Source organism: Danio rerio, chromosome 17, assembly GCF_049306965.1.
Source record: "Danio rerio strain Tuebingen ecotype United States chromosome 17, GRCz12tu, whole genome shotgun sequence".
NCBI classification, from domain to species: domain Eukaryota; kingdom Metazoa; phylum Chordata; class Actinopteri; order Cypriniformes; family Danionidae; genus Danio; species Danio rerio.
Window position 1 is genome coordinate 54,119,747 of NC_133192.1, and position 17,754 is coordinate 54,137,500.

Consider the following 17,754-nt stretch of genomic DNA (forward strand, 5'->3'; position numbering starts at 1 on the left):
AGAGAGAGAGAGAGAGAGAGAGAGAGAGAGAGAGAGAGAGAAATTTGAAATTGAGTACACCTTTATTTAATACAAAATTTGAAACTGCAACATGTTTCATTGATTTAAACAAAAACATATTTCCAAATCACACAATATTTTCATCAAAAAACACAGTACATTATTTTTAACCCAACACAACAAATTTTTACACTCCACATGCCTTCAAACTTGTCCAACTCTTACATTGACAAATAAAAATGAAAATTATGTCTTACCCTTGCATGCTCTTATAAGCCCTTTAAAGATCAGTTCAACATTATAATTGGTCTCATACAAAATCTTGTGCCTCCTACTCATGTATATCACCATTTTTGCTTGTCTTAATATAAAATTCAACAGACGCTCTGTTCCTTTTTTCTTTCTTTCCATATTTAAAACCAAACGCAAACACAGGTTTTCCAAACATCTCATCAACGGAAAGGAAAATACCCTCAAATAAATTTAATAAAGACCCTAGTCTTTCACAATGCATAATACAATGAAAAATTGTCTCTTATTCACCACAAAAAGGACATTTATCAAGTACAGTTGAATTCAGTATTGAAATAAAAGCATTGACTTTAAAAATGTCTTCAGTGGTGGGTGTTGAAGGGTATTATTGGTCAATGGTGGCTTGTAAACTAAACTCTAACAGGCATATCATCACTATAAAGACTTAAATGTTCTCTCCATTGTGTATCCACACATTGTAATTTTTCTTTATTTATCACTTTCACACAAATCTTATACAAACTCTTGCCTCCGATTAAATCAAAAACAATGTCTCTTGAAATCTTTAAACTGTGAAAAATTCTCCATTTTGTTGTATGACCAAACTTGGAAAAGAATCCATCATAGTTGGCACTGTTTGTAATGATAAAAAGTTCCAGTCTTCTTGACTCAGTATCTCTCTTAGTTTTTGAGCAATAAATGAACTTTTCTTGTTGATCTTATATTCAGTCTTTGAGCGACTGCATCGGCATTGTCCAAATTATCCCCCGCCACTTCTATTAAGTTCTTCATTTCTTCATTTTTTATCAGCAACTGTTTTAAACCAGGTCTTTTGGGCTCTATTTTGACGGTCCATGCGCAGAGCGCAAAATGCAGGGCGCAAACGCTTTTAGGGCGTGTCAGAGCGCATTTTTGCTAACTTAAGGACGGGAAAATCCGCTTTGTGCCATGGCGCATGGTCTAAAAGGGTTGAGTTTATTTTCTTAATGAGTTATAGGTGTGTTTTAAGAATAAACCAATCAGAGTCTCATCTTCCATTCCCTTTAAGAGCCAGCTGCGTCACGCCAAGAGCGCATTGCTATTAACATGACGTAAAGTAAGTTCACTTTCGCTTTTGCTCTCGTGTATAGGGAAACCTTTACGCACAGACATCAATTAGCCTATAAATAATTCATTTTTTTTGTTAAGCGCAAAGATTTGTTTCAAAACTCTTTCTAAATTTAGTTCTAATTTCCAGCAAACGAATAAATGAATAATAAGTTATTTCCAAATACACCTGCTATGCCCCATATGGTCTAAAACCTGACAGGTGGACAAATCTAAGCTTGTTTTTAATAAATATAAATATGGATATAATAAATAATACTGCTAATAATAATAACATTATACAAAAGCAAATTGAATAAACTGAAAAAGCCTCCCGAGATGAAGAAAGTATGAAGGCAGTGGTTTTTAAATTCATGTAGGCTAGAAATTAATATGTTTTGTAATATTTTAATCATTTATATTTATATCCTATATATATCCTTAATATATTGTATCTTTTTCATATGTAAAGATATTTGCGTATTGCTCTACATCTTGTGTGTAGTGTGTAAGCCAGGCACACTTTGCGCCAGACAATAGACCGACTTTGTTCTAGTCTAAAAAACAGACTATTTACAGTTTGTCAAAATAGCAACGCACCAAAACACGCCTGCTTTTTTAGACCAGAACGCCTATAGGCGCACATTTGCTATTTAAACAGCGTGGCGCAATGCCTCAAAATGACCCTTGCGCCAAGCTTAAAGTAGTAAAAGACTATTGCGCTGCGCCTTGCGCCACATTGCGCCGGTTGTATGATAGGGCCCTTTATCATCACAAAGGTCCAAGCGTGCGCCATTTATTGGTGGTTATTCTAAAAACCAACATGAAGATTTATGAGACCACATTCTTTTATTCTTCACTAAACACCAGGCTCTTCTAACACTCTCATAGAACCGAGATATAGACTTTAAATCAAATTTAGACAACGCAATCTCACGGCAATTCGTATCTTTTTGATTTAGTGGCTAATTCGTATGAATTCGTACAATCTAATTCGTACAATTTAGGATGATTTGCTCATCATCCAATGACGTTTGAGGTTGGGGGTGGGGTTAGGTACCACGCCTTCTTTTTAAAATACATATACATTTACTGACAAAACGTAAAATACTTACGTTTCCTCGTGAAATCAGGCTGAATTTAGAACAATTCAACAAAAAAACCCATCCTAAAAGACAACTCGTTATGCTAGTCCAACACAAATCTGATTTATATAGAAATTTTTGTACAAATTATAACCTAAAAGCTGCTTTTCTACTCATCAAATTTATAATACCTTGTTAACCTTCTTCTTTTGGAAGGTACAGCACAGCCCAAGGTACCCAATGTAATTTATTCCAAAAAAAAAAAATCTATCAATTTGGCTTGTATTTTTTTCTAAAGAGAGAGAGAGAGAGAGAGAGAGAAACAAAACACAAACTGAACCCGTCCACCAAACAAAACCTTCACAAACAAATTGACAAAACATTAAAATATAACTATGATGAAAAACTAAAAACTGAATTCAACCTCCAGACTAAACCTAAATGTTATTCGGCCCTAAATAGAACCACACAGTTGGCAAATTATTTATCATTAAAACAATTAAAAGAAAAGCACATTCTTTCTAAATATCGCCTCTGTGATCATGACCTAGAAATAGAAAAAGGCAGACATAAAAAATCCTGGACTCCTAAGGAAAAGAGAATATGTAAACAGTGTGACACAAACCAAATAGAGGATGAGACACACTTCTTTCTGTTTTGCCCCAAATACACCACGACTAGAGAAATATTTTTCCCCCAATTTGAAACATTGATCAGTTCATTTTTTAATTTAAATGACTCAGAAAAACTTTACCATATACTCGGAGAGGACGAATTGACATTTAGACTAGCTGCAAAATATGTATATACCCTACACACCATAAGAAATTGTTAATGTAAATTCATGTATCTTATTTCAATAATTTAAACTTTTTATTATTATTATTATATTTATCAAATGTATTGTTTTTTTTTTTGTGTGTTTCATTTATACATCTTATCTGTATTACTATTAATTTTTCAATGGTTTTAATATGTTTCATATTTGAAGTGCTTTGGCAATACTGTACTTAATGTCATGCCAATAAAGCAACTTGAACTTGAACTTGAGAGAGAGAGAGAGAGAGAGAGAGAGAGAGAGAGAGAGAGAGAGAGAGAGAGAGAGAGAGAGAGAGAGAGAGAGACCCTGGATGCTTCAAGTTTGTTGCATTTTATTTTATTCTATAAATAATTACAATAAGATCATGTTCAGTGAAGATATTTTTTACATTTTTATTTATGTAAATACATCAAAAGTCCTTCTTAATGACTAATTTGGACACTTTAAAAGGTCCTTTTCTCACAACTTAGATTTTCTGGAACCCTCAGATTCAAGATTTTCAAGTAATGTTGTTAGCAGTATCTAAATCACAGGTTGAGCCCTCAGGGAATGCGTGAACTTATAAACTGAATACCTTGAATGCAACCGAAATCACTTTAGATAAATGCATCCGTCAAACGTAGAGATGTAATACCAAACCCATGAAAAACAGAAGCTTTTGGGAAACGAGTGAAAGATTAACAAACAATACAACAGTTCCATCTAGTGTTTGGCTTCAGGATTTTCAGTGGATATCATGTGGATGTGTTATTATACCCTTTTTTATTTTTCAGTTTAACATCTCTATTTTAAAGCTCCAAGGTAAAAAAAAAATAATATGGTTTTAATGACAAAACACATCTGGTTTATGTCAAAATATGTTTTAACAACTTTAAAAGTTTAGATACCCAGGGGCAGACATGAGCCATCCAGCCGTGTTCAAGACCATGGATGATTAAAATGATTGTTTAAATAAGCTGGCCCGTAGCCAGGGAAGTTTGGGTGGTTCGAAAGATCCACCCCTCACTGACAAAAGTCAAGAATTAGTTTCATATGAGCTAATTTGTCTTATCATTTTTTTTACATTGCATAATAAATTGTGAAAATAACTTTGAAAATAATGAGGAAGGCTTAAAGACCAAGAGGAATCCTGTGTTGCTGTTTCAGGAAAGTGGAATGTGCAGGCCAGTTTGTTACTTGCCTAATACATGACAATAGGCTAGTTTTAATTTAAACTTGAACAGATTCCTATTTTTATTTATTCATTTTTATTTTTTCAAATGATTGGAATTTAAAAAAATAAGTATAGTTCTTATATTTCTGTATTCTAAATGTTTAGGAAATGTTTTTGTCACATCAGAAAGTGTGGTTGTTATGATGATCATCAAACAAGCTAATTCGGGAAAAAATTGTGTTTAAAATGTCACTAAAATGCTGTATTTTAATATGATTAAATGGAAAATAAGGCGAATAACTGCAAAAGGGTCCACTTTTTAAGAAAAAAGAACCAACCCTTTTACCAGGCTGCCTACAGGCCTGATAAGAGCTAGTGTCCTGTAAGGTGAAATATTAATTACTGAATAAAAGGTTATTTGGACTCATCAGCTCAGAAAAAAAAACAATTAGCATAATTCATCTTTTAACAATACTGCATAACATTTACACCAATTTGGATTTTTTTGTGCAAATGTATTGACTATAGCTGTGATTTCCACATAAACTGCACAAAGTGTTTGCATTGTTTCATATTTAAACTTTAAATGTACAATTTTTAATCTTTCAAACTTGAACTTTAAATTCAGTCTGTTACTTGCAATTTTATTGTAATGCCTTGGGAAATTTACTAAAGCAAGTACATTTGTTTAATAAAAAAAAAAATTATCTGTGCTTTTCAAAGGATTATTCATTCATTCATTCATTTTCTTGTCGGCTTAGTCCCTTTATTAATCCGGGGTCGCCACAGCAGAATGAACCGCCAACTTATCCAGCAAGCTTTTTACGCAGCGGATGCCCTTCCAGCCGCAACCCATTTCTGGGAATAGGATTATTCAACTTCAAATTATTGTTATTTTGCAAATATACTTTTGCAAAATATACTTTTTGCAATTTTTGTTCATTTATTTTCTAAACATATTGTCCACAATTACTGACATGTTCACATTTGACAAGTTTGGTTTAATTAAAAGAAATCAAACAAACCAAAGGCTGGACAAGATGTGACAAGATTTTTATTATATCATTAAAGAGGCCCTATTATGGGTTTTTGAAATTGAGCATCTATGCAGTGTGTAACAGCTCTAAGTGAATGAAAACATCCAGATGAAGTTTAAATCTAAAAGTGCACCTTGTTTAAAACTATTGATTCATTAGCAAAATATTTGACTCAGAGTCGAATAAATGAATTGAGTTGGGTTCGGACCTTTTGTTTGATCGCATCGACGTCGATACGGTACATCACCAAATATATAGTTCCAGTTCTGGTAAAATGTGCATGCACTTTCACTTCAGACACTAGCGGAGGTGCGGGGGATCACAGGACTGATCATGACGTGAAGATAAGAATCACTGACAGATGGAGATTCGGCTGCAGGAAATAAAGGGTTAAAGTTACACCACAGTATGGCCAACCTAGTGCTGTGTTAGTCATTTTTCTGATGATTGATTCAATAACCCATGCTGCAACGCGGGATTCACCGGATTTTTGCTATTGAAGGAGCAGCCGAGACTATGGGACTTTGTCAGACTTTGACAGGGACTTTATCAGTAACTTTTACAGTTCAAATGGACCAGTTTCTTCTTCCTCCGGATCATAACATGTAAGTGTGAAGCTGGTGTTTAACTGCATTGCTTTATTGCATTCCTGCTTTGGGCTCTCACATACTTTCTGCTACTTCATACTGTAGCCGTGGTGGGCATTTCTGTCTGTCTCGTGCTGGATGCAGTTGACCAAATTGCAATAGACTGGACTTCAGTCCAATCAGCACAGTTTAGCGTTCCACTAGGGAGGGGTTTGGGAACAAATGAATCACTGAACGATTCATATGGGAGTCGCTGGGATAATTAGGTAAAAATAAATGCATATTATAAGACCATAACAGTGTTTTTTGACCTTGCACGCATATCAGCCTGTTGTTGGAGACCCCTAAAACCAATATATGACCTTTTTAAAATGCATAATAGGGAATCTTTAAATAAAATGTACAAATGCGTAAATTTTTGTTCATGTTGTGGGGGCTGTTTACTCCATTACAGTTCAATACAGGCATCAGAAATATGTGTCCTGCAGCCGCTCTTTATTATTGTGTGTGACAGAAGAACTCCTGGCACACTGAATTGTTTTGCAACATATACACACATATACAGACTTTATTTATTTTGTATCTTCATATTAATCTTAAAAAGGCTAAAGAAACTAAAACAATTTAAATAAAAGTGTGAACAGCACATCCTGCATTTTAAATACAAAAATAAAGTAGTAATTGTGGGACCTGAAGGCTCAATTACAAAATTGAACATTTTATGCGTTTGATGAATAGTAACAGTGACAAGAACTGTGCAGTTGGCATTCAGAAGACTACACTAGTGCCTGGAATGAATAACATTTTTCATTTCTTTGTTGATTTTACAACATGCCAACAGTGACTGGCACACATTCAAGCACTCTTCAATCACTATTGGTTTTATATTTGCAAAACATTGTGTCTGGCACCCTTTGGTTTGAAGCCCAGAGTGGTCAGAAACCTGCGCGCTTTGGCCATGGGCCACCGCTATTGTAAACAAGAAATCAAAGGAGGGGTTATACTTTCAGACATTCACTCTTATGAAAACCCAATTTTGGTGACATGCTTATGTTTGGAAATGCTTGTAACTATTTTTTTAGTGTAAAAATCTAGGAATGTATACAGTGATGATGTGAAAGAAAAAGTTATTGTTCCCTTGCTGATTTTTTACATTTTTGCATGATTGTCACACTTTTCAGATCATCAAGCAAATCTAAATATTTGTCAAAGGTAACACAAGAAAACAAATCATGCCACATGTTATATATATATATATATATATATATATATATATATATATATATATATATATATATATATATATATATATATATATATACATACACACACACACACACACACAACAGTTCTGTCTGGTTCTCGAATCTGATTGGCTGATAGCCGTGATATATTTAAGTAATATCAGCCTCTTTACCATTTGTGTATTACTCCGCTCACATACAGCCAGCAAGAAGCAGACACTACAGATCTAAAGTTTAAAAGATGCTTGCTCAGCTGTTTAACTGTCAGCTTATGATTTGAATCCCAGGCGGAAGAAAGTAGCTCCTCATACATAATGGTTTTTGAGACTCTCTATGTTTGATTTTGTTTTTATATGCACAATTATGCCGTCAAACTGTTGTAAAAACGCAATATCACACTCATAGCCATGCGATATGGCTGTATATTGGCACTGGTGGGGGCAGTAAGGCAACGCACGCCTCCCACCAGTGCCGATAATATACAGCCATATACAGCCATATCACACTGCTACTGATATTGCTCATATATTCATTCCTTCATTTTCTTGTCAGTTTAGTCCCTTTATTAATCTGGGGTCGCCACAGCAGAATGAACCGCCAACTTATCCAGCAAGTGTTTATGCAGCAGATGCCTTTCCAGCCGCAAACTATGTATATGTGTGTGTATATATATATATATATATATATATATATATATATATATATATATATATATAGTACAGATCATAAGTTTGGACACAACACCTTCTCAATCAAAGAGTTTTCTTGTTTTCTTTATTTTCATTACTATGAAAATTGTAGATTCACACTGAAGGTATCAAAACTATGAATTAACACATGTGGAACTATATACATAATAAAAACAAGTTGAAACAACTGAAATTATGTCTTACTCTAGGTTCTTCAAAATTTTGCTTTGATTACGGCTTTGCACACTTTTGCCATTTATCTTGATGAGATTCAAAAGGTCATCATCTGAAATGCTCTTCCGACAGTCTTGAAGGAGTTCCCAGAGATGCTGTTGGCCCTTTTGCCTTCACTCTGCGGTCCAGCTCACCCCAAACCATCTCTATCGGGTTCAGGTCCGGTGACTGAGGGCCGGGGGCCTCATGTATCAACGCTGCGTACACACAAAAACTTTGCGTACGCCAGGTTTCACGATCAGAATCGCTCACGTTTGGATTTACTAACGATGAACTGAATGTGGGAATGTGCGCAGCTCCACTCCAGCTTCTTGGCTGGCGTACGCACATTTTTTGTGCGCGTCTGTTTTATTTCCATTGGCGAAAAAAAAATGATGATGATTTTGGCATCGATTCGTAGTGAATGTAAGCTGAAAAATATGACACTGTATTTCACCAGGGGTCTTAAGTACACTTGTTGAAAAACCACTTAATTTTGATGCCACTGGGAAAATTTAAATCAAGATGAATAAAAAAAAAACACTTGAAAAAAAGCAGCTCTTCTGTCATTTGCCAAAAAGGCAGATGCTTGAGCACATGCCTGCCATTTATATTTGTTATTATATATATTTTATATAACTGACAAGACTTACGAATAATGTTAGAGCAGGTGTGTCAAACTCAGTTTAGCAGAGTTTAGTTCCAACCCTGCTTCAACACTTATCTATAGATTTTAAACGGGCCTGCAGGACTCACTTAGGGCCCACTCACACTATGCTATCTGAACCGTGCCCAGGCCCATTTCCCAGATCGTTTGAGAAGTGTGAGTGCTCTGAATCGGGCTCAGTCACGGTTCACTTGGCTGGCCCTGGCCCGGTTGGAAGAGGTGTGCCTGAGCGCGGTTGACCTGGGCTTTAACGTGGTACGCTTGTGCGTGAGTGCAAAACGGAGGTGCAAGCGTGCTTTGGCTCGGTTCAAGGCAACTGTACATAGTGTGAGTAGGGCCTTAGTTTTTTAGGTGCGTTAGGGTTGAAGCTGAACTATGCAGAGCTGTGGCCCTCCAGGAACTGAGTTTGACACACGTGTTAGAGCAAAATAAAAGCCTGAATGAGTGAGTAAATCAAAGACACAGTTAATAATTAAAATGAGTTATCATAAGTATAATCATAATAGTAACAAACCAAAATATGTTTTTCTTTTCAAACAAAATGTTAATGAATGGCTTTTTATTATACATGTTCAAGCCCATGCATACATTCATATAGCCTAAATTAATTGTTAAACAAAAATAACAATAAATAAATAAATAAATAAATAAATATTATATTCAAGATAAATTGGAAAATGAGATACATAAACATTAAGAGCACTTGGGAATTCTAAGTTTCAGATTTTTTTTTTAATTATTGTAAATTATTTTTTATAGATTACAACAAAACTTAAAATGAGTTAAGAAATACGTAGAGCTACCTGCTGGAATAAATGTGTAAGATATGTCAACTTTTTAGGGTAAATGATTACTGTTGTAGTTAGGTGTGTGCGTGTGTGTGTGTGTGTGTGTGTGTGTGTGTGTGTAATTGCGTGTGTGTGAGTGACCGATCCAACGGTATAAAAGTCCTATCTTAGGACACAATAAGGGTTAAAAAAACAAGCGAGACTATTTTATTGATTCTTAGTCTTCCATTTTCGTTTAGTTGTTTAAACTTTTGTAAGTACTTTGTAAATGTCGACGTGTTAACGATGTCGATGGCGTAAAATGCAGATGAGGTGGGTGGCTTTTGTTTTGACGGCGATGTGGCTCGGAAGTACTTCCCTCATACTGCCAACATCACAATCGGCTAGTTAGCGCTCAGTGTTTGGTCGATGCTGCGGAATAGGAAGAAAACCAGTTGAGTTTATAGCGACAAAACGGTGTCGACTGCTTGGGAATCATGATGCCCTTAAACGCGGCTTGAGGTTAAAAAATCGGAATGTGACGAGCCTTCGCGGATCCGTTTATTCATGTTTATTCGCAGCCTGGTTGTTACGAATTTAGCCCTTGCTAAGCGTGACGAGATTCTGTGTATTTAAAGTTGAGCAACAGCGTTCAGATAATCGATCAGGTCAATGTACAAAGAGCTCACAAGCCGCCTTCACAGCGGATGAGTTGTAGACGTTATTGTTTAATCACGCGATCTCCGAGGATACCTGTTTTTATTTCGCTAGCTAACCAGCTAACACACCAATCCAAGTTAGAAGGATCTGCTGTCATCAAAACGTCGACCGGTTGCACGGAGTTTGTTGTTAAACTCCTGCTGTCATCTACAAACTGAGTCAGCGGTGGAAGTTCAGCAGAAATGGACGACTTCAGCTCCATCAGTCTGCTGTCTCTGTCGATGCTGATCGGCTGTTATGTGGCTGGAACTATTCCGTTGGCTGTAAACTTCTCTGAGGTGAGTTGGGATGGACACGACTACATTTTTAAGACTGGTGTTCTCGATTTGCAGAGCTTGTGCTGGAACTTGGCTTTGAGAACTGTGATTCTGGCGAGGTCAACATCACTACAGTGAATAACGTTAGCTGAATCTCCTTGGGACTATGCAGGATCAAACCTGCAAAAATAAACAGATACATAAATATATCACCATTAGAATTGTGTTTATGTGCCATGCCAGTGAAATGTTTTGCATTACTTGGATTTTTTTGCAATTGGTGCATAAATAAACATAAAAATAGCATTTTGCAAGTAATTATAAATAATAATTATAATTTTTTTTAAATGGATGGAAACAATATGTTAGTAATATAAAAGTAAAACATAATAGCATTACAAAAGTATTTCAATTAACTCAATCCAGTTATGTATTTTTTCTTTCATTTATTCTTTTCTGCATGCATTTGTCATTTTTTCTGTGTTTGAATCTTTAATTAATTCATTTTAAATTGTATTTGTCATATGTATTTATTATTTATTAATTTATTGTATATTATTTATCCATTTATGTTTTTATTTATTTCTCCATTTGTTTATTTTATATTTCTGTATGCATTTAATTTTGCTTGGATTTCATTTTCATTTGACTTAGTCCATAGGACTCTATGTGAGAGCTATAAAAGCCAGAGCACCCCTGATTTTATAATTCCAGGAAATAAAAGTAAAGTTGGTTTTATATTCGGATTTTCAGACTTTCCCCTTAATAATATCATTTCAGAAAAGTATTTATTGCAAATTTTAAATAGGGAAATCATATTAGCAGCTAATGACTATCAAAGTACAACATTGTTCACAGTCAAATAAACAGTGTTAATGTTGTTTTCAAGTCACACTTGCATGCTAATTCCGATCGAATATTCAAAGTAACATAGTAAACAATATATAGACTGCTAAATGAACGAATGTGTGAATATAAAACCAACTTTACCTCTATTTCCAGGAACAAATGGCCTTAAAATGTTTAATGTTGATAGTGATATCAATTTAAAGTTTAAAGTAGACACAAGCTGTTTAACTTGCCACCTACACTGACCTTACTCAAACAGCTCTGCCGGGTCCATGTCAAATTGATTTCATTAAAAACGTTACTCTGACCCAACAGCTTGTGTTTTTAGTGGAGAATGCTGATACCTGTGAAGCAATTAGTCAATACTTCAATGTACTGCAATTATTATGTCACAAAATAATAAGATTGGGTGTTTTTGTTCATACTTTATTTAAAGATAAAATTCTCTGTGTTATTTGCTGCTTAAAAACAAACAACAAAATCATAAATCCAAGTCATTCATAAAAGTTTAAAATACATTATTATTATTATTATTATTATTATTATTATTATTATTATTATTATTATATATATATATTAAAAAAACAACCGAGTTCATTGAATAACAGATGTGTGTATATTTGATAACACATGCAGTAAAATAATTTTGTGAAAAATGGATTTAAAACATTTTAGCAGCAGTTATTACTTCAGGCCTTTATTTCTCATTACTGTAGTTCTGTGAAACAATCATTAATTGTATTCAAAACAAAGTTTGTATTTACATAATAACTTTTGTGATATATATATATATATATATATATATATATAATAGTTTTACTCTTTTATATACAAAATATATAAGAGATAAATATGATATGACGAGTAGAACAGTAGAGGGTGACAAAGATAAAATAAATATATTTGTAATGTTTAATGCTGTTCTTCTGCATATTGTCCCATATTGCAGTAACTGAAGAGGAAACTTTTTGGACAAAAAATAGGTAAAATTGTTGATTAGCATTTTGTATTAATAGATGCAGTATTGGTTCACCGAAAAAAGATGGTTTGCCATCTCCAGGTTGGAGGAAAGTCCTTACCGGAGGTGGAGGAGTTCAAGTATCTTGGGCTTTTGTTCACGAGTGAGGGAAGGATGGAACGTGAGATTGGCAGGCAGATTGGTGCAGCAGCAGTAATGCGGTCGATGTACCGGTCTGTTGTGGTAAAGAAGGAGCTGAACCGAAAGGCAAAGCTTTTAATTTACCAGTCAATCTACATTCTTACTCTCACCAATGGTCATGAACTCATAGAGATAAAGTTGGTTTTATATTCGCATATTCAGACATTCTCCTAATAATATAATTTTATTAAAGTATTTTTTGCAAATTCAAAATGGGGAAGTTATATAAGCAGCCAATAACTATCAAAATACAACATTGTTCACAGTCAATTAGATAGTGTTAATGTTGTTTTTCAGTCATACTTGCATGCTAATTCTGATTATTCAAAGTAACATGGTAAACAATATAGGGACTTATTAATGTACGAATGGGCAAATATAAAACAAAATTTACCTCTATCATGAACTTTGGGGTCCTGACCGAAAGGACAAGATCTCAGATACAAGCGGCCGAAATAAGTTTCCTTCGAAAGGTGGCAGGGCACACCCTTATGGATGTGTTGAGTCGCTCTGACACCCGGGAGAAGCTCAGAGTAAAGATAGATGTAATGTTTATATTTGCACATTCAGACATTAGCCTTAATAATATAATTTCATAGAATATTATTTGCAAACTCTAAATAGCGAAATGATATTAGCAGCCAATGACTATCAAAGTACAACATTGTTCACAATCAAATAAACAGTGTTAATGTTATTTTCAAGTCATACTTGCATGCTAATTCTGATTAAATATTCAAAGTAACATGGTAAACCATATAGACACTTCTAAATGAACGAATGTGTGAATATAAAACCAACTTTACCTCTATACAGTAAAGCCGCTGCTCCTCCACATCGAGAGAAGTCAGCTGAGGTGGCTCGGGGATCTGTTTCAGATGCCACCAGGAGTCCTTCCTACCAAGGAAGGTGTTCCAGGAGGCTTTGGGGAAGACCCAGGACACGCTGTGGAGGGACTATGGCTGTTTATCAATTCCAAGAATGCAGAGAACGGACTTGCGTTCTTGTGAATACCGGTCTTGTCAGGTGTCCTCGGAAGAATGAACTCGGGAGACCACGAGAACAGAGAACGTGTCCTGTGAGAAATGAGATGCTGCGTTCTTCCTCATGGACACGTGACCTTCACACATTTTTATTGGAAAATTATTTACACATTAGAGCGTTCATACAACGATTTATTGTTTGTCCCCCTTTTTTTTTTAATATATACTATGCAAAAACATTATAAATATACCTTGCACAATACAAATGAAGCATTTTAATAGGAATTTCATCAAATAAACACCTTTAACGTGTTTATTCCTTTATTAAGATTTTTATGATAATATTTACCCTTACAATTATGGAAAATCCTGAGATAAATAAGTTATATCTCTGAACTTTAATAATAAACCTATATAAAATGCTGTGCTCCCACCTCCAGTAGCAATGACTTGTGGTACTTCTAGGAGGAGTTTGGTGCTCAAGTCTGCATCAGTGCGTCCTCCATATCATGAACGCATCCGGGAAGTTTCACACGTCCTCTGTTTTTGAGGACTTGAGTATTGGAACTAAACTGAACTTTAACAGTTGATGATGACGTTACACGAGAAAACAAGGATGCAAGATCACTGAAGAACGCATATTGAGGGTGCTTTCACACCTGTGAATCGATTCAGTTGTTCCGAAACAGAGATTACAAATGTTACATTGTTGCTCTTTGCTCTTGGAGCGGTTCGCTTTCACACTGCAAAGTTTCTAAACGGACCAAAAGAGCTAAAACAAGTCACGTGTGAGTAAACTCTCCTTGCATTGGTCAGAGTGTCAGGGTTTATTTTGCAGCGTCCTGCTAAGCTGTCAGGAGAGGTGGTGGTTTGGTGGTGATTGACAGGGTGAGCGTGCGCAACATGTCTGAGGAGAGACGCGGTGGGGAGGGGTGAGAAGGGTGCGCGACGATGTCTATTTGAGGACCAGGAGGGAGACGCAAGATTACCGGGAGGTCATCACTCGTTTGCGGGCATCCGGAGACTCATGAAACTTCCCGCCCTGCTCATAATTCTCTCTTCATATAGCCGTATGCCTATTACACATCCATAAAACACTGTGATATAACCGCGCTCTAATCGGATCGCTTTCTCACTGCAATCGAACCACTCCAGGGTTCGTGTCAATCGAGCCGAGACCACCTCATTCAAGCGATCTCGGAGCGATTACTTTGGCGCGAAACAGAGCGCGATTACCCTGTTCACATATAGCAAACGAACCGCGCTAACTGGGCAAACAAGACCCGTTCCGAAACAAAAGTGTAGGTGTGAAAGCACCCTGAGAAACAGTATGTCTTTCGGCTGGGCTGTGAATGCCTCTCTAGAGCGGCTAGAAGAAGTGCCTGGGGAGAGGGAAGATGGGGGTTCTCTCCTAAGGCCCCGTTTATACTAGTGCGTTTTAGTTTGAAAACGCATAAGTTTTGCTACGGTTACGCCATTCGTCCACACTACGCCGGAGTTCTCGAGCGCCGAAAACGGAGCTTTTTGAAAACGCTGGAAAGGCCGTTTTCATTCTAAAACGCTGCTGCTCCGTCTCAGTGTGGATGGGGAAAGACAGAGACATCTGAAAACGGAGGCGGGGCTGCAAACGTTCGCCTATCTGATTGGGGCTTTTCCTCAATATTAAGTAGCCCACACACAGTTCAGTCTCGCATCCTCTTCTTGTAAGTTAAGACTTCGCAAGTTTGATCAAGGCTGCAGTCTCCCCCTTCTCAGTTTGATATGGAAAACATACCGAGGACACGGGTAAATCTTCAAAGGGAACAGTGTACTTTATAACTTCATTCACATCACCTTGGCTACGTTGTTTCCCTTATTTCTCAACAATAAAACGTAAACATGATATAAGGAACTGCCTATTTTCTTTTTAATATTAGCAACTTAACATACAGCAGAAATGTTGAGGCGCCGTGCTGCATATATGAGCGTCATCTTCACTGTGTGGATATTTATAACAAAACGGAGCCAATAACAAATGCCTCCTTTCAATTTCAGTGAAAATACGAAACACACCCTCTCTTTTGCTGAATATCAGTTTTAATAATCGATAATTATAAAATTATAACATATAATAAGTTTATACATTGTAGGAAATAAAAGCAAGCGATCAGTCAATGTACCTGGATTAATCTTTAACTTATCTTTGCGTGTAACCAAAACATGTTACCCGTGAACAAGTAACTTAATAGATTCCAATGACCAAAGTCAGGAAATATGTCGTTAGATAAAGACAACAACATGAATGAAATATCACGTTTAGCAAATATAGTGAGATTAGATCCAGCGGGAGATGCGTGATGAGCAGTCCGACAAGCAGAGCTCTCATCTGGGTAGAAATGCTGGAGCGCTTGCCCGAGAGTGTGTGTGTGATCACGTGATGTGCGTTTTCAGCGTTTTGGTGTGGACGGAGAGCTGTTCAGAAACGCTGGGTAAAACGCGAGTGTGGACGCGGATCGTTTTCATTCTACAACGCCGTTTTAAAACTAAAACGCACTAGTGTAAACGGGGCCTAAGACTGCTGCTCCTGCAATCTGGAAAATAAATGAATTAACATACAATATTGTACTGCCTGCCTGTCCGTCTGTCTGTCTTTCTATCTATTTATTGAAATGCATGATTTTGTGTTTTATGTGCTCAGGAGAAGCTGAAGTTGGTGACAGTGTTGGGAGCAGGGCTGTTGTGTGGCACTGCGCTGGCTGTCATAATACCAGAGGGAGTCCATGCTCTCTATGAGGAAATGCTGGAAGGTGAGCTTCAGGTTGCTTTTCAGTCAATGCATTAATTCTATTTCTTTTCTTTAAAATTTTTTAGTGTGTATATACTAAAATGATTTTAGAGAATGCTTTTTTTTAAGGGAAATGTTTAAAAAGGTGTCCTCTGAAGTGTTGCCATGAATATACTGTAGGCAGTGCTGTTGAGATGGCATTAAAACAAACAAAGAAATAAATAAAAAAATAAATAAAAACTTTCTTTTCTTATGTGTCCTTCAAAATAAAAGAATTCTGGTCACAGTTTGACACAGATGAGTTGACATAAACCAGCGCTGATGCTGCCTGAAGCCACGTCATAAACTTAAAGGGCCATGAAACCCCCTCGTTTCAGCAGGGTGTTTTCACACCTCTACTTTGGAAAAAGTCAGAAAAGTGGGCGTGTCCAGCTCTGTTTAGGGGGGAGTGTCGGAGGAACTAAAGTGGGAGGGTGTGGGAGTGTCTATTTGGGCAAGCGCGAGTTTCAGAGTCAAAATACACAGACAGGAGAAAGTGATGGTGTTTAACCTACATGGACATCTGTAGTGGAATTATTTGCCAAATTATTAAATGTTGGACTTTAACTGCAGTTTGGCTCTTTCATTCAGGGAATTCATTCATGCCCCTCGCGACAAACGAGATATTTGATTCGAGGAACTGCTCTAAGCGTGTATTTTTCATGCAATGTTTGATACCGCACGGCGAATGAGAGAAAAAAAACTCAGCATTTCCCGGAAACTTAGATGCACATGGCAGGTAGCGTCAGAAAGCCGCGTGTGTTATTCCGGTCACTAAATGCTGTAAAAACCCTACACGAGGTTAAAGTTTGGTTGTGATGCTAACGTGTTTACACTCGGTGACTCGGTGCAATAGTTAACTTAGTTCGATACGAGCAAACTGAATAAACAAAGAGCACTGGTCGCTCACTTACCAAATCTGTAGAGACAGGACAATCACCAGTAACTAGAGCCGCGTCTTTATGAAGAGAAAACTACAAGCAAATCCAGATCTCAGCGTTTGCAGGTGAGAACAGCTCTCAGGTAAACAATAATCCTCCTTAGACACGTAAGTTATTGTTGTCGAGCGTCACGTACACTGTTAATCCACACGTGACGCCAGCTGCGCTCTCACAGAGAGAAAATGAAAACAAAACTTAACGGCAGCAAACTATAAAAGCAAAACTTCACGCTTGTTTTGCCAACACAACGTGGCGTGTCTGTCGTGAAAACACTGTGACACTAATGAATATTAATGAAGTTGCACAATAGAGCGCGCTGATTGGTTTGAACCAAGCTTTACTCATGCATTAATGCATCACACTGTAAGACGTAATAAGACACACTCTGGCACAGACGCCCAGTCTGCACGCTGGAATACAGGCTATTATGTCATGACCGTGA

The 17,754-nt window shown here is 36.6% G+C and overlaps 1 protein-coding gene across 1 annotated transcript in view; it reads left to right on the plus strand.

Annotated features, from left to right (window-relative positions):
- The first annotated feature begins 9,973 nt into the window (after positions 1-9,973).
- Positions 9,974-17,754, plus strand: part of slc39a9 (solute carrier family 39 member 9) — a 27,983-nt gene continuing 20,202 nt past the window's right edge. Inside the window, 2 exon segments of the mRNA NM_001013540.1 lie at positions 9,974-10,598; positions 16,246-16,354. Of these exon segments, the coding sequence (NP_001013558.1) occupies positions 10,503-10,598; positions 16,246-16,354 (205 nt within the window). The 5' untranslated portion in view covers positions 9,974-10,502.